This window comes from Semicossyphus pulcher, unplaced genomic scaffold (assembly GCF_022749685.1).
Source record: "Semicossyphus pulcher isolate SPU_LCO1_2020_fin unplaced genomic scaffold, fSemPul1.0.p SCAF_21, whole genome shotgun sequence".
NCBI classification, from domain to species: domain Eukaryota; kingdom Metazoa; phylum Chordata; class Actinopteri; order Labriformes; family Labridae; genus Semicossyphus; species Semicossyphus pulcher.
In genome coordinates this window covers 5,178,148-5,199,517 of record NW_027211695.1, presented here as the reverse complement: position 1 = coordinate 5,199,517, position 21,370 = coordinate 5,178,148, and the positions used below count along the sequence as shown (strand labels likewise).

The window sequence follows — 21,370 nt, the reverse complement described above, 5'->3', positions numbered from 1 at the left end:
TCAAGAGTTACAACCGTGGACGTCACACATGCAACACTGTCTGGATATCTGGGAAGTGTGCGATTACCGCTTATCACCATAGAGAACAAAACTTAGAAGTGTTTGAGATAACAACTTTAAGTTGATATATTTTAATGGACTATTTGATTAATCAGCTTAGATGGAGAGTTATTTTATTATTTTACACTGATTGTGATAATTAACTGTTTGAGTAATTTGTCAAGCAAAAACTATATTTGGCTTCCTAAACGTGAGAATTTAGCTGCTTTCCTTTGTCCTACATTACATTAAATGCAATCCTCTTTACATCATGACCGTTGATTAGACGACAAAACATCTGACATGAAATCTGACACTCTAGGACTGAGAGGAGACGACATGATCACATCAAACCAGCGCCGGCTTCTCTTCACTGGCTTCCTGTCAGTGTCAGGATCCAGTTTAAGATTTTATTACCTGTTTTTTTTAATTTAAATGGGCTGGCACCATCCTACTTGTCTGAGTTGTTGCAGCATCGTGCTCCAATCAGAGCACTGAGGTCAACACCAGAGGAGTCAGAGCCTTTGCAGTGGCTGCTCCTCACCTGTGAACAGTCTGTGTGTCAATATCAGAAACGCCCAGACCCTTGAAAGTTTTAAACAATAGCTGAATAGCTCTTTGCATTGGCTTCTTATTCCAGTTGAGCTTGACATTTTATAATGCAACCATATTTTACTCTTATTTATTGTGTTTTTATTTGTTGATTCTAGGATGTACAATATTGGATTTTTTGCCGATATCCGATATGCCGATATTTTCCAAACTTTTTTACCAATTGCCGATTTTGTTACGATATATTAGGCACATGTTTTTTTCCACCTAATTGCAGAGAACATCAAGACTCCCTTGTAGTGGAATTGATATCATGCCTACTCTTATTGTAGTGGCCAAAAACTGCCACACCGCAGACATCTCGCACCCTTCTTCACACGTGACGGAAGAGGTGCGGTGCAGGCAGTGCGCTCAAACACTCGCAGCAAGTTAATGTCTTAGCATTGCGTCAAGCTTTTTAGGGAAGTCATCGAGCATTTAGGCAGAATTAAAGCGTTGTTTTATCTGCGGAAAATATCGGCAGGAAAAATGTCATTTTCAAGCCATAATCTGCAGATGACGTGCCGATAATATCGTGCAATCCGTAATTGTTTCTTTTATTTGATATTGCGCTTTAAGTCGACCAGTGCAGTCAACTGCACTTTGGTCAACCGTGGTTGTTTTAAATGTGCTATATAAATAAACTTTGACTTTAGGATATTTTGATTGGAAATTTTTTACACTTTTATTATCAGTTTATTCAGACTTCTATCAGCAGATAAAGGGATAATAAAATACACAATTATAATCCTACACAGCCTGAAGGACACATGCTTATACTACCAGCCTTTTACCCGCTGATACACCACACTCCGCCTGACACACGCTGTTACACAACATTGCAAATTCAGCGTCTGCAGTTTTATAATCAATAAAATTCATCAACTGCTCGTCTTTTGTAAGAGTCATCGATTTACCGCAACACTAATAATAATCACCATCACCTGCTGAGATTTAGAGCGCAGGATTGCTGCTTTTGTCTGCAAGTTTACTGCAGCTGTGGTAAAGAGGACGCAGCTTCAGCCTCGGTCGAGTCATTCAGTTCTTCTCGGTAAAGCCGAGCTGAAGACGCTTTGCTTGCTCTGCCCCGCTTAATGAGAGCCTGTCAGGAAAACACGCAATCTAATGATATATGCCATCAGTGTCATATGCTAATGACATGCTGAGTGTGAATAAAGCATGTGGGTCAGGGATTCTGACTGCAGTTATGCATGCATTACACTTCTGGATGTCTCTGGGGAGCACAGGTGTGTCTGCCATAGAAGCGTTTTATTCTTGGAGGCGTGAGAGACTTAAGAAATCTGTGACATAATTGGACATAATAAACACGTCTTGGTTTGCACAAGCAGTCTCACTTTAATCACCATGTATGCACGAGAGAGGGATGGCAGGTCGCCTCAGTATGAATTCAGCTGCTGAGCAGAGCTGTTCAGCGACGGCGAGTTTCACGCTGTCAGCCCGCAGTCACGATCGGCTGGAGAACAGCTACGGCTCGCTCTCGCCTGGACGAGCGCGCTTGACAGACATCATCCTCTCTGATCTCAGATCAGAGCTCACATGTAGGAGTGCCTCAGCGGCTGCAGACACTCAGAGGCTCGGCGAGAGTGGAGAACGTTTCTTTGGCACCGAAATGATCCTTTGTCTCATAATCAGACAAAGAAGAAGAAGGAGAGCAGCGGATTTGCTTAGATGTAAAAATGCATCTGCACTTTAGGTTGATATATAATCACTTGAGTTTGGCTGCCTGTAGCATCACTTCACATCTTCTGCTGTAAATAGCACCATAAAGCCTGTGCATGTGAAATATTGATGGGCAGCAACATTATAAAGATCTCAGCCAGAGGGGAGCGGGTAAACAGGTCGGCGTGCAGGAAGCCGTCACTCACTGCGACTATCTGTGTGAACACTGGGATCCAGCTTGACAAAATGTCAACAAGCAATTAGCATTGTCAACAAGGCTGTGACATGTTATTAAAGCCATACTGATGAATATTAGCGTAAAGTAAATGACATTGTTCTTTAGGAGTGAAACGTACATTAAATCGCTGTGATTAGTTCATTAGATTTTCCTTCAGATTTGTAGGCATGTATTGACTTAAAGATGTGGAAATATAACATTTCAGAGCTCTGGACCAGTTATCCCCCTTTTGTTAAAGGAGCAGTTCACCCCTGGAAAAAGCCACTGTCAGTCAAAGCTGGTGTTCTCTGTAATCGATAGAAGCAATAATATTTGAAATTGGCGCCATAGCTGTAGAGAAAGTTCAAAACAGCTTGTGGTTTTCGCCCATTCTACATTCCTACAACACCCAGCGTGCATTGCGCCCCTCCCTCTGAAAGGAATGGCCAACGAGAGAAGCTGGAGTGAAATACTACTGAATCCGAAATACGACGAGAATATACCGGTGGATCATCTGAAAAATCTTCAGGTCTGCAGTACATTTGAAATCTGACGATTTTGAACGAGACGTGACATCGGAGGCGGGCGTCCTAGATTGAGGAAGTGTAGTTTAGCGGCCTCCCTGGCCTCCGCCAGATGGCGCATTTTATGTAGTCTGGCGGAGGTTTTCCAGGGCACACTGGAGAAGCGGATAGCGTCCTCCAAAGGCACAGAGCCAACCAACCATTTTCCAACCATAATGGCATTAGCTCTCCATAATAGCACGATAGGACTGAGGTTGAAAATCAGCAAACTGGCCCTTTAACTCGAAGAATATTAAGTTATGTTTCCTTTCCTGCAGAAGAGGAAACACACTGAATGTATTTATTTATTTTTGAGTGGGCACTCTGACTTGCTATCTCTCTTTTTAGTAGAATAAAGTCACCACAATGACCACGTCTGTCTTTTAGGCACCGAGCATGACGAATTACTCTGCTGCTTATTCAATTTCCAAAAGTATGTGAAGCCTGTGTACGCAGATATGTCATTACAGAATGCAAAACAGTGCTTTCCCTAAATCAATTATTCTTCTCCCTCCATTTGATTACTAAGTGTGGATGTTTCCAGCTGTAGTAACACCTCAGCTCACATTCATCCCATGCTCGCGCCTTTTGTTCTTTGCAAAGTAGCAGCACTCTTAAAGCAGAATTACACAGCCATGCCTCAGCCTGGAGTCACTTCTAGTGCTGCTGGCAAAGGTATTAACAACTTATAATATGTGACTGCTCATGTGGAGTGAATATATCCTTGACAGACAGCTCACATAAAGGCTTCTGTGTGTGTGTGTGTGTGCGTGTGTTCCAGATTACCCAGGAGCAGTTTATCCTCGCGTCGCAGTCCCTGCACCTCCAGCGCCCGGGCTGCGATGCCGTGTACCCGGTGGGTCTGTACGGCTGGAGGAAACGAGGCCTGTATTTCTTCCTGCTGCTGCTCCTGGTCACCATGATCGTTAACCTGGCGCTCACTGTGTGGATCATAAAGGTCATGAATTTCTCTGTGGTGAGTACAACAGAGCAGCCTGCAAATTACAGCTACATGCAACATATTCATGAGTGACATCAGCTGCTTAAGACTCGCTGTTCCCTCCTGGAAAAGGTTCTTATGCATCGCGGCTATTAAAGTTCCCATTAAATCAAAATAGATGTTGAAGTTTTTATCATCACATATGTTTGATTGTTAAAAGAATGATTAAAGAAAGTTCATTGTAGTTATTTTTAATGATATTTTAGAGTGTGACTTTCATGAAAAAATACAACCCTGCTGATGCCTCATCCCGCACTCAGGGGCGAAAACTAATTTCAATTTCAAATTAAAAGCTTTCTTAAATTTCTATGTTCCTCCCCCGTGAAGCAACAAGTCTCAAGCTTCCCGCTCTTAATTGAAAGAGGCTAATTTGCTAAATCGAATAAGTCTCTGCTCGCAGCTTCATGGGAAATTAAATAGTGATTTTTATTGTTGCTTAATTTAACCACAAACTTTCAATTGTTTGATTGACTGTTCTGTCAATGACATTTTGAAAAACAAAGTGTCACGATTGATGTTCAAACTAAAAAAAATGTTAAGGACCCAGATGCAGACTTGAGATATGAGAAGGTTTAATAAACTAAAGGCAAAAAACAAGGCAGAACAACAAAGGCTTACTTAGAAAGCTTCCAGGTAAAATATATCCAAGGGCATTGCAGGGCACATAATCAAATAAGCAGGAAACACAAAGGCAGGAAGTGGATCAACACAAGAGACAAGGTGACAAAGTAAAACAGGAAATGATCTAACTAATGAAACACAAATGAAATACTAACTAAATAAGACTAAATCGTGACAAGAACACAAGAACAAGAACAAGAACGAATGACAACAGGAGACAAAGTGACAGAGCAAAACCGGAAACAACTAAAACTCAACAAAGCCAGAATAACAAAAAGATGAAATGTGTGCATCATTTTTCCCAGAGCCTAAGAGGATGTCTTCAAAGTTTAGTTTGAGGAACAATGATAAACCGAGACATTTTCAAATTACTATTGTATAAAACAGAAAAAGAAACGAGAGCAGGAGCAGCAGGAGCTTGCCTGGCTGGATGAAGAACAGTGCACCAAAACTCAATCAGAAAACTCAAAGAAATGATATCACTTTAAATAACAACAGAAAATTGAACAGTGAGTACTCTGCATAACAAGACCTAATATCAAATATAATGCTTTAACAGAAACACTATGGGCCCTGTTTACACGGCGAAAGGCGCACAGTCTTAAGCGAATGGCGCTAAGTGATTTAGGGCGTGTCCGGCCCACTTTTGCTAGTTACACGGCGCACATTCTGGGCGCAAAAGGATTATTCATAGGTGTGTTTTTGGCATAACATTAATCAAATCAATCAGAGTGTCAGCTCTCACTCCCTTTAAGAGCATTTTTCCTTACGAGTAGAAGCGCAGTGCGTCCCTGTGTGAGTAACAAGCAGAGACTTGTGTATTGTGAACTCGCCGATGTATGCCCATAATGCGCCCTTTAAAGAGCAGAGACAGACAGGGCGTAGACTTTAGACTAGGTCTTTGTTGGTCTATGGCGCAGTCGCTTTCTGCGTCCTCAAGATAGCAACGCGCCACACGTTTACCTGACCACACCTCATTTCAAGACCCACACGCTCATGGGCGCTAACGTGGGCGCAAGATCACTCGCTATGTACACAATGTGGGCACTCGGCGTGAAAGTGACAACTGCGTGGGGTGGAATATAGCAATGACTTTGTGCTGGGTGTACGATAGAGCCCTATTAGTCCTATTAATACTGTGTTCTCAGAGTAAAAAATATGGATTTCAAACATGAACAGAATGTTGAAAATGAAGGAAACATACAGATAATTTACAGCATTGAATCTTAATACTGGGCTAGATTAAAATACTGATGCATGGTTTACCGTCTCAAAGGTTTACTCATATTTATTTACTGTACTGTAGTCGAACAAAGTTTTGTTCTATCTCTGTTTGACCTTAATACAAAGCCTTAGTGGAACAATCTGAAATGTGCCACCGTCCTTGTGTTGTGTGCTTTGTCTCATCTGGATTTGATAAGGAATCACGAAACACTCGGCAGCAGCCCGCCCGACACAGAACGTGTTAATCTCTAACCAAAACCAAACAGGCAGTCGCTGCGAGCTCCTCTGACATTTCCAGGGACAATGCACACAATTTAGCATTTTGTCAACAAACTGGGGATGGCAGCAGCATCCCCTCTCTGTGACGGATGTGTCCCTGGATTCCTGCTATCACTCCTCTACTCCTTCGCCTCCCATCAATCTGTGTCGCGAGCAAAAGACCTTATCAGTGCTGCTGGTGTCGCTCCAGAAAATGCACTTTGCTGCTCCCCATCTCTGAGGGCTCAATAAGAAAACACATGCCAAACTGCTCCCTGTTGTATTGGTCTTATTGTCTGTTGTGTGGAGGCCACTGGCATCAGAGCATTGTTTGCTGGTCAAGCTCCAAAAAGCTGGAACCTACATTTCCCATACTGCATTTAATCTTATTATTACACTCTCCCAGCCATGTAAATTGCCTCGCTCTTGGCACATTGTTCAATTCACAATTACAAGCAACCTAATGGGGAAAAAAGTTTATGTCTGTCTCGACCTTGTGATTCAAAAGTCAGAGGTTTGTGGGGAAAAGAACTACAGACATCTCAAAAAATAAGCTGTTACATGACAATAAAATGAAGAGACTAGTGAGGGAGTTTATGGTAAATGCACTTAAAGCTTTTCAGATTTTTTGGTTGAGCTAATGGAGCTGTTTTAACTTAAAATGAGCTAAGCTAGCTGTTAATCCTCACATTAAAATGAGCTAAGCTAGCTGTTATTACTCACATTAAAATGAGCTAAGCTAGCTGTTAATACTCACATTAAAATGAGCTAAGCTAGCTGTTATTACTCACATTAAAATGAGCTAAGCTAGCTGTTAATACTCACATTAAAATGAACTAAGCTAGCTGTTATTCCTCACATTAAAATTAGCTAACATAGCTTTTATTACTAACATTAAAATGAGCTAAGCCAGCTGTTTTAACTCACATTAAAATGAGCTAAGCTAGCTGTTATTACTCACATTAAAATGAGCAAACATAGCTGTCATTACTCACATTTAAATGAGCTAACCTAACTGATTTTACTCACATTTAAATGAGCTAAGCTAGCTGTTTTTACGCACCTTAAAATGAGCAAACATAGCTGTTATTACTCACATTAAAATGAGCTAACATAGCTTTTATTACTCACATTTAAATGAGATAAGCTAGCTGTTTTTACTCACCTTAAAATGAGCAAACATAGCTGTTAGTACTCACATTAAAATGAGCAAACATAGCTGTTAGTACTCACATTAAAATGAGCTAACCTAGTTGTTATTGCTCACATTAAAATGAGCTAAGCTAGCTGTTATTCCTCACATTAAAATTAGCTAACATAGCTGTTAATACTCACATTAAAATGAGCAGGTCTAGCTGTTAATACTCACATTTAAATGAACTAAGCTAGCTTCACCTCATCCTCTGCACTGTATCCAAGCCTGTTGTTCAGTAGCCTTGTAAAGCCCAGTGTGACAGGGTGGATCCACGTCACACACAAACACTCAAACTTCTGCCTGTTGGTTAAGGTCAACACGTCCTTGGGTGCACTATTCTTTTAAACCTCACAAAGCTAAATCTTTTGATTGTCATTTTTCCACCTCAGAAGCATCGTCTGTGTCTTTTAACCCCTTTCTTTCACTGTTTCTGAGGGGCTCATCCAGGACTTGTGGCAACACCCTCCTGTTTGTCCTGCCTCACACCTCAACGTCAGCAGACTGTAGCTCGTACTGAACCTTTCACTCCCACCACATCACCTCCTCTTCAGCGCAGGAGTGACTTTAACGTCTGGCTGCTGTCACACAAAGAGCTCCGCACACCTCCCCACCCACCGCCTCTAACTTTGTCCTCCTGTCTGTCCCCACTCTCTGCTCTGTACCACCTATGATGGAGCTCTCCTCTCTGTACTTTCCCTCTGTAATTCACTGTCTCCATCTCCATCCATTTGTGCTGCCAACACTGTGGATTCTTTCAAAGCGTCCGTCAGAGCCCATCTGTTCACACACATCCTCACAAAAGCTCTCAAACTACACTTTGATCATTGAGGTGTGGCATGCATGGCCTTTTTTCAATTTCTGCTGAGTAATCTCTCACCAAAGTCAGGTCCTGAATAATACAGTCTATGCTATTTTATGTTTCTTTAATGGGATGCATTGTTTTTTTAAAGCAGACAGCAACTCCTGTAAGACTAATGGTTGAAAAGCTGGAATATTGGACTTTATATTTGCACAATTAAAATATATAAGGAGTGAACGTAGTCACCATGACAACTGTAAGGACCTTTGAGTTTGGCATTTGGGCTGTTGCCATCTTGGTAGACTGTTAATAGAAGGGAATTTATACAAGAGGGTAGATACACATTGCTATGTCTCTACTTGTTCACAGGTCACTGTGGTAGAGACTTGTCTATCACAGGCAGCCACACGCTAAAGCTTACCCTACTGTGTTATCTATTTAACTCTAAAACTGAGATTTACAAGATCAACATCATGCTGTATTTAAGAAGACTTAAAAACTAGCAGTAAGGACATGAACTTTTTAGAAACATTTCAAATGAGGTTTGTAGACTACTACTTCTTGCAACTAGGGATGGGTCATGAATTTTTGACGCCTCCTCATTCGTTCCTGCATATAATAAATCTAAATGACATTTATAAAGCGAACATGTTCAAATTGTTTATGGCCTTTAATAAGGTACAAACTCATGTAGAAAGACAAGGCTGGCAGGATCAGGCCAGCTAAAGCCACAGCCGACCTTGACGGTGCGAGCCGGAGCCGCCACGCTCTGCTCACGCTTCCAGTCTGAATCGGCAGGACTGTCCGTATGAGGCCGATGACAACATGTTTGAAAGCAGGTGAGGTAGGTGAGGACAGCGGACGAGCAGCCCCGCCTTCCCGAACAAAGTATCCAGAGCCATATAGACAGAGAGTCGCGTCAGCAGAGGTCCAGTATGCTCCACGATCCGCCATTGTGATGTCACAACTCTCTCTCTCTATGGCTCTGAAAGTACCATCACTCACTCAATTGCAGTGCTCCTGCAATTACCGTTTATCACCATAGGTGCCGCCAAAGAGAACGAAGATCTTCGACATTACCACTTCAAGCTGAAGCACCAGGCTTTGATGAAACTTGAAAGTCAACACAGACTTGATGCTAATGGTGGCAGACAACATAACTCAGACAAGTTTAAAATGTCTATAAATTGATTTTAGTACGGCACAGAAATTAAAATCAATGGCTGACTTGATCAGTCGTTAAAGTACATCAAAAACGTCTGCTTGTGTTCTGAAATAGTCAGCAGAAAATTTAGAGTGTCGATGATTTGTTGTAAAGGAGCTGAAAACTGAAAACACACTGGCATTGTCCGGAAAGCTCGCCCTCTGTAAGGCTGATTTTGTCAGGTTTTTGGTGCATATTTTCTGATCCAACTATGTCTGTTCTATATTTGTCTGCTTTTACAGTTTTTACAGTTAATACTAAAACAACATCTCTAATAAAAACAATCATTAAATAAATGTAAACATGTGAGCTAAGCCAAGTCGTGTAAATCTGACACTTCTTCAGTCATCAACATTCATATCACAGCTGCCACATTAGCCTGCTTCTCCTCAGCCTGCCTCCCCCTGCATGGCGCCTGTCACCCCGACACCTCTGAGCGTCTGCAGCATTGTCACCTCGATGTCATGTCCTACTTCTTCACTGTCACTCAGCGCTGCAGCCGGTCCGCCGGCCCTCCTAATGCTCCTCCTAATGCAGTTCAGTGACAGCAGGATTCAATATTTTATGCATTCAGGTTGAGATAATCCTCTGAGTCAAACCGGGGGAGAATGTGCAGAGCTTGCCTCGGCATCGCTGATAGTCGTGATTGTGTTTCAGGACGGGATGGGCAACCTGCAGCTGAACCAGGACGGGATTCGCCTGGAGGGGATCTCTGAGTTCGTCCTGCCTCTGTACGTGAGCGAGATCCAGTCCAGAAGGGTAAGTTGCTCCAACTTCCTCTCCTGCTGATCAATACTCTGTAGCGCTGATGAACTAGGGGCAACTCCCATCGACCATGTGAAGATCTTTCCAAAGCTGCTATTGATCTGAGCAGTGAGGAAGTTATGATCAATTCATTAACAACAAAGGCCAGCTTCCCTCTGAACTCTGACTTCATGATACTTTGATGTTAACTTTCATTGTGCTTGGATAGACTCTCTTTCCCTCTGCATCCTCCTGCTCATTTCCTGTCACCCTCCACAGCGCACTATCAGGGCCTCCCATCGGCCGGAGATGGGTAATAGGCTGCCTCTCGCCTCCTCTCAGGCCACATACAACTCTACAGGAGATTACAGGCGATTACAGAGGGACCACGGTCCCCCCCCTGCTGGATTTCCAATCAAGCCCACGCAATAAATTCCCTCTTCCCTCCTTCCTCTCTCCTCTTTGATGTTTAGTAGATTAACCAACGCAGCTCCGGCGCAAAGTTGATCCAAATTTCCCTCTCCCGGACAGTTGGATCATCCTCTTTTTCAGTGATTAGGCATGGTGCGGGAAGCAATTTCAAGCACTGGAAGCTGGGGTCCCGTGTAAATTTGATTTTCTGAGGGTCGTCGGCGGAGGAAGTGGCTCTTTGCCACAGCGGATTGGGAAACAACTCGGAATAGCCCATTCCTGCCCTTTGATGTCGTAGTCGGAGCCTAATGTTGATTTAAATATAACAGCTGTGCGCTTAGCAACAGGAAACACCTCCAGGCTGTAGCCGAACGCCGGACAAAGCTAATATTTCACTCCCCGGTGCAATACCACCTGCAGACATTTTTATTGTCTTGTTTTACAGACAGGCCGCCTTATCTACCGGCACCAGAGATATTTGCAGGACAAAAATCTGTGCGGGTCACTCGATATTTCTCACCTGAGGAAATATGTCAAGCACCGAGAGAGCGGGGGGGGGGGGGGATTATGGTTATCCAATGAGTTTACACCACACAGCACAGTGCTGTTCTCCAGCCAGATAACCACCATCGATCAATAAGCCATTACCTCAAACAGCAGTGACCTCAGACGTGCACTACAGGTGCCTTAAAGTTAAATATAGCATGATTTCTCTTTATTATATGTTCAATGAGCGCAGGCTGAACTCCGAGCAGCTTTAGTTCCACTTCCCGAGGATCAATCAGCGCTTTGAATCCTCATCAATGACTGAAGCTGTAATCTGTGAATACCAAGTGGAAACAGCTCCCTCAGTGTTTTTGGCAGGAACTCTGGTAGCTGGCAGTAAATTAGAGCCTAAGTAGCCCCTTAAATCAGCACTCTCAGAAGCAAGTTGTCAAACGAGGGCTGGGAAGTTTGCTCACACAGTTTACGCTGCAGGCTGGAACAGAAACACAACCAACACTCGTGTTCTGTTGAGACTTTCCGACACTTTTTCACATCAAAACAGAAAAATATGGAGGTTTTCTCCCCTTTCTAACATTTCTTATCAGCTATTGTGACGCATATTGTTTCATGTGTTTCCAGCTTGCAGCTATATTCTGTATAACAGGCTAATATTGAAGCGAAATACAACAATAATGGAGTATTTCCAGTTCCTTACAGCTTTATCGAACGCTGGTCAGGGCTGAATATTGTTTGTTACTGATAACCATGTTATATTTAGAAATTAATTCTTAACCTAACAGGTTTTATTACCAACATAAGCATTACATTTATGAACTGAGACAATTATCATCAGACTGAAGTTTAACTCAACTTGTTTTAGCATCATTCAGCGCACTGTTTAAGTTACAGCGATACCGCTTTGATAAACGGTCACTTATCAACTTCAAGGCGGGATTATTACGTCTTTGTTACATCTCGTCCTCTGTGTAAAACGCATGGAGGTGGAATGGTGGGGCGAGGTCGTCCCGCCTCTGAGCCGGCATCAGAGGTAGTAACAGAGGCAAAATGGTGTCTGTGTAAACAGTGCCTTTCTATGTACCGGTGAACTAGTTGACGCTCGCCGCAGGCATCAGGTGTGTAACGTAGATCAATTACAGTCCAGATTAGTTTGTTTCTTTGATTAATGCTTACATTATTAGCCTTCAGGTAAAACATAAAACAGTTAGCCTAACCGAACATTAACCACTGCTACAACGTTTGCCTCAATGGCCGAAAACTGCCCCACTTTCGTACGAAATAACAAGCAGAGCCGGCAGGACGGAACAGCGCAGTGTGTGTATGTGAAGCTCCCGTTGTTTGTTTAAACCTGCACACACTGGGGCAGCTTAAACGCCAACGTTGCTTTGTCCAAAGTAAAACAGTAAAGGCGGCATGACGGCAGAGCTTCTGTGACGGAACTACAACGTAAAAAGGGTATGGTGTTTCCAGCAGCAGGCAGCTTCTACAAACTTAGCTCCTAACAGCAGACAAATATATCAACAACTAGCATATAAGATTTGCCAGTAAGCAAAAAACTTGATCAAAGGAACATCAAACAAGAATCCACTGGCCTTGTGTGGAACCGGCATGCTCTGGATGCTATGTACACTCAGAGTATCATGTGTTAACACTCATACTCATGCTCCCTACTACCATACAGACCACACACTGGGTTCTATAATTTATGTCACTGTATTTTCCACTGTACGGAGGCAGAGAGCAGGCTGCAGTGCCTTAATGTTGAAGCTTCACACTTCCTGCCTGCTGTGCTCCCGCTGTGTGTGAACCCGGGCGGTCACAACTGCTCTCTCTCTAACACTCCTGATTCGGCATCCGTTTGCCTCCGGCAGGTGAACGCTCGAGAGCGGGGATGATTTCAAACTCTCAAATATTAGAGTGCCATTGTTGCTTTCACATGAGAAATTAGCTGCATTGTGTGCTGCTCCTGCTCAGAGGTTCAAGTGTAAATTGCACTACAGACGCTCAGTGTTGTGATTGTTTTAATGTGGTAGTAATGCTGGCCTGTTTCTGCAGCCGCTCTCGGTTAAAGCTGTGCTGAGCTGTCTGTCAAATCTGACGGGCTGATTGATGGATGGAATATTCTGTGTATTATTTTTCCTCACCCTGAGGGCCTCCCCTGTGCATCTCTGTCTATCTATACCTCCATCCGTCCGCCTGTCAGCTTGTGGCACTACACCTGCACGCTTGCTGTGTTACAGCTAAAAGAGGATGACCTTAATATTTAAAGTACGACATATCCACACAACACCAACGACACCTGTGAAAGCACAATACTGCTTTGATTTCAGGGATGTGCAATCACCTGGAAAGAGGCTCTTTTGAAAACAACAAGAAAGGTGTAATTTCTGGCTTGGAAACTGCATCCTACTTGAAATTATGAACGCTCCTCTGGCAGGTGAAATTTCAAGTGTTTGTGAAACCAGACTTTTTTTTTTACCTTCCTCGCACAGAAGCTTCAAACAGGGTGGATCAAATACAGCCTGTTCAAAGACAAATATGTTGTCTGGGAGCTGTTAGCGTGACTGTTGAACAGTTTGGGGTCTGGTAGCTTTTGTGTAATGCCTGTGTATTGGTCAGACTGTCATACTGTTAGCTTTAGATGCTCTGAAACATTTACATTTCTATCCAACTTATCACTACACTGGATGTTCTTTTATTTTATGTTTTCCAGTTTCCAAGTTTGGATTGTCGTAGAGATTTTTTACCAGTGGTGCAACAGGTGTGAATCCAATCCTCACTAAGCTAGCTTGCTAAACCTGTGCGAATGACTCAAATGGACTTAATCCTGGAAGCACACGCAGAGGGTTGAATGCGCCCCAGTGTGCGCTGCAGAGCAAACAGCGCCTCTGTGCTCCGCTGCCGTTTGCACGTATTTAAATGAGTCATTGTGCAGACATTCGGGGCAAATTTGGCTCTACGCAAATGAAACTCATGGCAAAAATTCACAAACACCAGCGCTAACAGCACCGCCCAGTAAGAGTGAAAATTGTACCGTCTGCAGAGAGCTGGCGGTAACTGCAGCGCAGCATTATAAGGGCTGTCATGCTCTGAGTTTACACTTCATGACGACAGTTCCACCTTTTGTGTGATCAAAAAAAATATTTGTCTATAAATATAATCTGTTAATAATATATTGTCATTATTATGATAATCGGGAGACCAATCAGCATACTTTGTCCACATGTGGAGGCGGTCTGGAGCCACCACGCAGGACGGGGATTATTATACGGACGAGCTGCTGTTGCACGCTCGTTTAAAAAAATGAAGTTGCGTTACAGAGAGTTTAACTACTAAACACCCGTCGAGTCTGAACAAGAGCTGCCCCCTCCTCTCCCTGCTCATCATCGCTCTGTGCATGGAGTTGAGATACTTCAGTGTGTGCTCAACTAATGCCTAAGGGCCCGATCAGACAGAGCGTGTTTTAGCAGCTGGGGGGCGGCTTTTTTGTAGTTGTTTTCAATGAGAGGGAAGCTTTTGATTGATGACAGCTAATGATTCGGTGGTTGCCTTAACAACAGTAAAACAAGAGGAGGAGCAGCCCCGCCTATCCCGTATAGGCAGAGAGTCGCGTCAGTGGAGGTTCAATATGCTCCATGATCCGCCATTGCGATGTTGCATCTCTCTCTCTGTGGCGGCTGTGAAAGTACCGTCAATCACTCACTCACTCAGTCAGTTACTCAGTCAGTGACATACAGACCCATGTGTGGGGCTTACCCAGGTGGTCAGCCCAAAAAAAAGGCTCCAGTCTCGTACTATTTCTATTTCTGTGAACAAGTACAGGAGCTTATTTCCCTGATTAGTTCCTCCTCTCTTCTTGTGTTCAGAGAAAAAAAGAATCAGCAGCTAGCGTGTTTAGCCCGCAGCTTTGGCCTTTGATTCGATGGCACGTGGTGTGCGCCCGCTGATGCAAACAGCAGGAGGACATACAAGGCGGCAGGAGGCCTGGGACGTCCAACAGCTTCCATTTCTTCACATTTAGGTCTCCATTTAATTTTTTTTTTTAACAAGAATGGGAGAAAACCCAACAGAACTTCAATCAACAAGCTAAAATTGGTCTTATTTTAATCCTAGGTCTCTATTTCTGCTCTAAAGTGTAGATGTAAGTTAGTATGAATATGCATAGTTTTAATAAGAGGGGGTTTGATGACGCACGGCGCTGTATGAGGCAACGGATAGTTCTCATCAAACCTGTGCTGTTCAGACTGTTGGCTCTCGCGGTCGTCCCCGGGGACCCTCACTGATCTATAAATAGCATCAGATGCAGGTGTATCTTTATTGGGGTGAAACTTCCTCCCTCACTCAGTCTCGCCCACTTGCATTAGTGACGCATGGCAAAGATGATTGTACGCACCGGTGCTGATCTGAATTCCAGTCTGCTGATGCAACTGGAGCCTTTTTACTTGTTTTTTTTTATGAACATAATTTCAAATTAAAGCTTTTTTGGAGCCGCCGCAGCAGCAGCAGCAGTGCCTCAGAGATCTGAACATCCTTCAAACCCACTTTTCTAGAACCAATTTAATTTGGCTAACAGTATTACGCTGAAATAAAGGGTGCTTTTAATATGAAAAATATTAAATATGCTTGCAAACACGTCCCGAAACAACCCGTACCCTGCATGCAAAGAGCCCGCCTGCAAGAACAGATACTCCAACAGGAACATTAAGACATAACAAGCGTACCTTTTCAACTTGTGGCATGTTTCCTTCATTATATTCAGCTCAGTATGAGAATAAGCTTCTAGCAGAGCAATCAATTGTAATTAAAATGTAAATATAAGTATGCAAATAAGGATTACAGTTAAACCCTGAGCTCTTTACCTTTAAAGGTCTGTATTTATGTAGTTCCTTCATATGAGTTTGCTTTGTTTTATCATGGCAGCAGCGGGCTGTGCTCTTCTTCATGCCTGTGATGTTATTCATTGTATGCAGGGAAGCATCCTCCGCCTTACAGCAGCCATGCTAATTTCGCAGTCCGACAGGGGGCCCGGTGCACCTTCAACAACGGGCTCCATTTATGTGCATTCGCTCTGATCTGCACTTGACCTTCCTCAACAGGCGCGGCGACTGAAAAGCCTTTCATGTGATCCCAAAGAAGCGTCGAGGAGAGCAACAGCGTCTCCGTCGCGGCCCCCCTCAGGAAACAGCTTAAGACCTATAAACTCTTTAAAGGGATACTTCAAATCAAGAACTCAAATTTGCTGCGCGATGCGGCGCTTCCTGGAGAACTTCTGTTCATGATGCGCATTCATATCGAGGAAGAGCGGGCGGGGAATGAAAACGAACCGAGTGACCTCTGCAAAGTTACACATGGCACAAACTAGAGGCAATCTGCTACAATTTGATGTCTTTTTTTTGGGTTAATCAAACCGATTAAACTGCATCAGATGGTGATGCTTTGACTAAATGCTATCATTTTTAATCCCTCATTATACAACAGAAACAAACTGTAGAAAAGCTCTAAATTGTTAGATCGGGCGTTCAAATTAAAAACAATGTCAGTCAATTTTCTTGTCGAGACAAACCTAATTTGTTTTTTGCTTTTGTGTAACTTTTTATTCTGGCTAAGCTTTGATTAAAAACAAACACAAATGTCCAAAAATAGAGGACACGACGTCCACAAAAGAGTTGCAGTCTGCTTTGCAATCAGTCGTCAGTGTATGCTACTAATACAATCACTTCAATGAACCGTGTCGAGCTGCACTGATACATCTTTTATATTGACAGTGAATGATTCAAACAGCTGTGTGATGTGAGAGTATCAGGCACAACATAAGCAGTCATCTTCGTGGCTGGGCCTGTCTGCTTTTAAACCGCAGTGTACCAAGGACAGGCTGAACAACCCGTTTTCAGATTGGCAGGTTTGAGACGTCACAAACCTAAGGAGCCAATCCCGTTAATGGACGGGGTGACGCTATGCATATCATTATGTGCAACCCATGGCAACCACTTCGATGATGCGCGAGCCAGCTGTTACATTAATGTTACTACTACTAATTACTACATTTCAAGCTAGCTAAGTTTCAACAAGCCACTAAACAATGGCAGAAACGTCTTTTGTTTTCGTGACGGAGGGGGCGGTTTGAAACGTGCATAGTGGGCGGGGACTATGCAGATTCTGGAATTGGGAGGATTTTTACAAGGTAATTAAACGTATTTTGCAAAAAACACGTTAGACACAATTTATTGTTTAAAGCAAAGCGTTTTATATGTCTTAAAACAAGAGCGGCTCTTTAAGCCAATAAATATTTATCAGGAAGCCAAGACAAGACAAGTCAATGCCACACCACGTCTGCTGGATGTGTTTCAGGCAATTGTTTGCTACTCTTTTTGCCCCCATCAACTTAAAGGGCCAGTGTGCCAATTTTCAACCTCAGTCCTATCATGCTATTATGTGGAGCTAATGCATGCTGGGTGTTGAAAGAATGTTGAATGGGCGAAACCACGAGCTGTTTGTACAACTTTCTCCACAGCTATGGCGCCAATTTCAAATATTATTGCTTCTATTGATTAGAGAGAACACCAGCTTTGACTGACAGCGGCTTTTTCCAGGGGCCAAATGCTCCTTTAATAAGGAAATCACATGTTAAAATTGTGTCAACAGTTTGTTTTGGCCACTTGTCGGCAGCTATAGCAATATAGTAAGTTGGATTTCTATCACATCCATAAAGCCAGTAATCTAACTTGTTCATATCAAGGAGCTTTAACCTTATTTCTATTGTCTGCAGGGAAGAAAGGGAAACAACTACACCTGTCACTGAAACAACACACACATCTTCAGCCAAACTACCCTGCACCTTGTCCCTACCCACTCTCCATTACTCGTTTGGATCATGTAGTTCTAATAGTTGTTTAAATGTAGTTTTATTTAGCGCTTTGCATCAATGAAAAGTTCACTGGGGGAGGCTATTTTTGAACCCAGTAAGATCTGTTTTGCATTGACGCAATTGCACTCAATTTAGAGATTGGGCAGAGATTTTATCTAATGCCCCCTCAGTTTGGGGATTCAAAGGAAAACTCTGGTTTAACTGAATATTCCTTTTCCCATTGTTTGAGCTTTCTTTTTTCATCAGGGTAATGATAATGTTTCTGTCTCACAAAAGGAAAATATCCACCAAAATGAAATGTAACAGGAGAAATTGCTTTGCCAAAATTCCCCTTCCTGTTAGAATAACACATTCATTTATTTTCCTCTCTTCCTCCCTCTCTTTGTCTCTCATTTTCCCCATTCATACTTCCCCTAGGACAGCTTGTTGGTCTTCCAGTCAGACAAGAACGTCACGCTGAACGTCAGAAACGAACAGGGCCAGCTGACCGGCCAGCTCACAGTGGGTAAGCCTCTACTCTTCTTCTTCTCTACGTGATGGGGACATCACACACCCTGAAGGTGGTTCAAACATGGGGTTTAACCATAGCCTGTTTATATGGAGCGGCTGTAGCCCTGTGAGGTCACCCACTTGTTTGCTAAATGCTGTTTTGAAGTCTCGAGTCGGTTTTTTGAGGTTGGAGCTATATAGAGGCTGGATAGTTATCAGATTATACCGTCTATGGGGGGAAAGCAAGCAACGGGTGAATGAAATGAAACAGGTTATTATTCAACTGGGCTATGATCACACTAAAAACATGTGGCGCAGGGAAAGGGACAAAATTAAGAGTATTGAGAGGCCGAGGGAGGCTATATCCTTGTTGAAGCCAGCTACTGATCTGGCCAATGATAAGCCAGCACTGGTAACTGAGAGGCCGGCGGGGGTAAATGAGAAGCGGTCTATTCATTCGACCAGGGCGGCAAGTCACGCGTCTAACATCGCAACCCATTGGACCGGCTACTGGATAGGCTAGCTTGCGAGGCACATTTAGCTCCAATACGCCATTAAATTACAACAGAAGAAAATGACCTGCCAAATAAATGACTAATGTAGCTAGCTTTGGCGTGCTAGTCGCCTGCCTTGGAAGCTAATGACCAGCCTAGTCAGTAGCCGTTCCATTGGGTTGCTAGCTTTGGCGTGCTAGCCGCCAGCCTCGGAAGCTAATGACAAGCCTAGCCAGAAGCCGATCCAATGGGTTGGTCGAATTAATAGGCGGCTTTCCATTTACCACCGCCAGCCTCTTATTTACCAACGCTTACCATTGGCCAGATCAGTTGCTGGCTTCGGCAAGGATATTGCCTCCCTTAGCCTCTTAATAGTCTAATACTCCACAAATACATCAATGTACGTCAAACACTGATTGGGCTTTGTAGCCCGGTATGGTGAATGCAAACAACAATGCCTGCTATTTAGTGCTAACAGTAAATAAAGTAATACTAGATGTCAATCATTGTAAAAATACTCCAGCACAGACTTCTGATGGTCTGTTCATACAATTAAGTGCACAGAAAGACATATGTCCAACATTTGCATTAAACATTTTCCTAAAGACACAAACAACACAAATACGGTTTAGTTCAGTGAGTTAGCTGAGGTGACACCTGACTAGCAGCTAGCATCACCAACCTATCACTCAATGTGACCACCCCACTATATATGCATAATTTTCAGCTTGAATATATTTAGCTGTAGAGGCCATAACCATTGTTTATACCAGGCTGTAAACATGTTTAATTCTGCTGTGAAACTGGGCTGTTTAATATGGGACCTAATGGGGATTGACTCACTTTTGGAGCCAGCCTCAAGTGGCCACTCAAGGAACTGCAGCTTCTGGCACTGCTTTTTCCCCCCTGTGTCATTGGATGTTGATGTACACTTATTACTCTTTCTATGTACAGCTTATTAAAATGATCTTAGATTAAGCTGTCCCTGACTGTAAATGGCGTAATCAATCTGTTTTAAAAATGACTGTGATCACGGTAAGTGCAACGATTCATCTTTAAATTCTCCTTAAACATCTCTGTTCTTTGTAAGAAAGACTCTGTAGTTTCTTCCAGACACTAACCTCTGCTGCACTTATTGAAAGGACAATGGATTCTTCTTATTATCATCAAGTTCAACCATCAGTCAGCCCAAATTACCAAAGTCATTTACATGATTAATGACCACTGGAAGGCAAATGACCTGCTTATTAACATTAATAGCTATTGATCTTAGCCAACATAAGTTGAGAGTTGATGCTGATTTGACAAGACTGCTGATATGACACGCTTTGGTCGCGCTTGACCTTCCGCGGGAAAATTAGCGGCTGCTTTTGTAGAAAGTGCGTTTTCGTCTGAAATGAGATGAATCTTGGCGAGAATAATTAAATTCCCCAGCAGCCCGTGGATTAATGGGAGCGAGAGGACGGGCGAGCGTTAAAAAGTTTCTGCATGCACATCTGGAAAAACACCAAAGTCTGGAGAGCTGAATTAATATTCCTCACCAGCGGAACAGATTACTGATTTGTCTCCATCCTTTGTAAAAGCACGATCCCGCTTTGTTAGGAGCCTTTCATTTGCAGAGGAAGCACTCTGCACAGTTTGTCTGATCGCTAATAGTCTTATACGCCCAAACTTAGTTTCCAAAAGCTGATTAGCGAGGCCAGGAACACATAAGCCAAGCTTTTATTTGACTGCATCATCTTCAAAAAGATCATTATCGTTGTTATGCAGACTAAAAAAAGGTAGAAATCTCTGCTTATTATTATCAAAACATAATGTAGTTTATTCCTGGAAAAATGCATAAAGTAAGTGCAATCCGTAGTGTTTATTGTGTTTTATTTTGAAAAGCCAGAAGCTCTTACCTGTACGTCTTTCTCTCTGCAGGGGCTGAAGCTGTGGAGGCTCAGTGTCAGAGGCTGGAGGTACGGAGTCGAGACGGAGACAGGCTGCTGTTCACTGCGAATGAGGAGGAGGTCATCATGACAGCGGAGAAGTTCACTGTCACAGGTAAAAGGAAGGCCTGAGTATCATTTAACATAATTAGTTCTTTTAATAGCAGACTCTCGTCCCACTGGTATAAGTCACAGGTGTTGCTTATGACATCATGACATGACGGTGGGACAGTGAGCCAGCACGCAAAACACCAGGACCCTGAAGCTGAAGCAGCCGTCATTCATTCTGCTCTTTATACCTGTCCTGCTGTGTCACAATGTTTGTATACGGCGCAGTAAAGTGCTGCATGACTTCCTGTCACTTATACAGCCAGGAAAATACTATTTTCTTATGCGTCCTTGTAGTGGTGTGATGCTGATGACAAGCACTCAAACTGTCCTCCGAGGTAGTAATCTGGTACGACATACAGGAAACAAGGCAAGTAAGAGGTGTACTGCAGCGTGGTATTTCAAGGAGGATTACTGTGTGATTGGTTTAACC

General features: G+C 43.1%; 1 protein-coding gene across 1 annotated transcript in view; it reads left to right on the top strand.

The window, feature by feature from the left end:
* The first annotated feature begins 3,999 nt into the window (after positions 1-3,999).
* LOC138600936 (zeta-sarcoglycan-like) overlaps positions 4,000-21,370 on the top strand; it is a 33,332-nt gene continuing 15,961 nt past the window's right edge. The window contains exons 1-3 of the mRNA XM_069672490.1: positions 4,000-4,066; positions 10,049-10,150; positions 18,333-18,420. Coding sequence (XP_069528591.1) covers positions 4,010-4,066; positions 10,049-10,150; positions 18,333-18,420 — 247 coding nt within the window. The 5' untranslated portion in view covers positions 4,000-4,009. The remainder of the gene's footprint in view (positions 4,067-10,048; positions 10,151-18,332; positions 18,421-21,370) is intronic.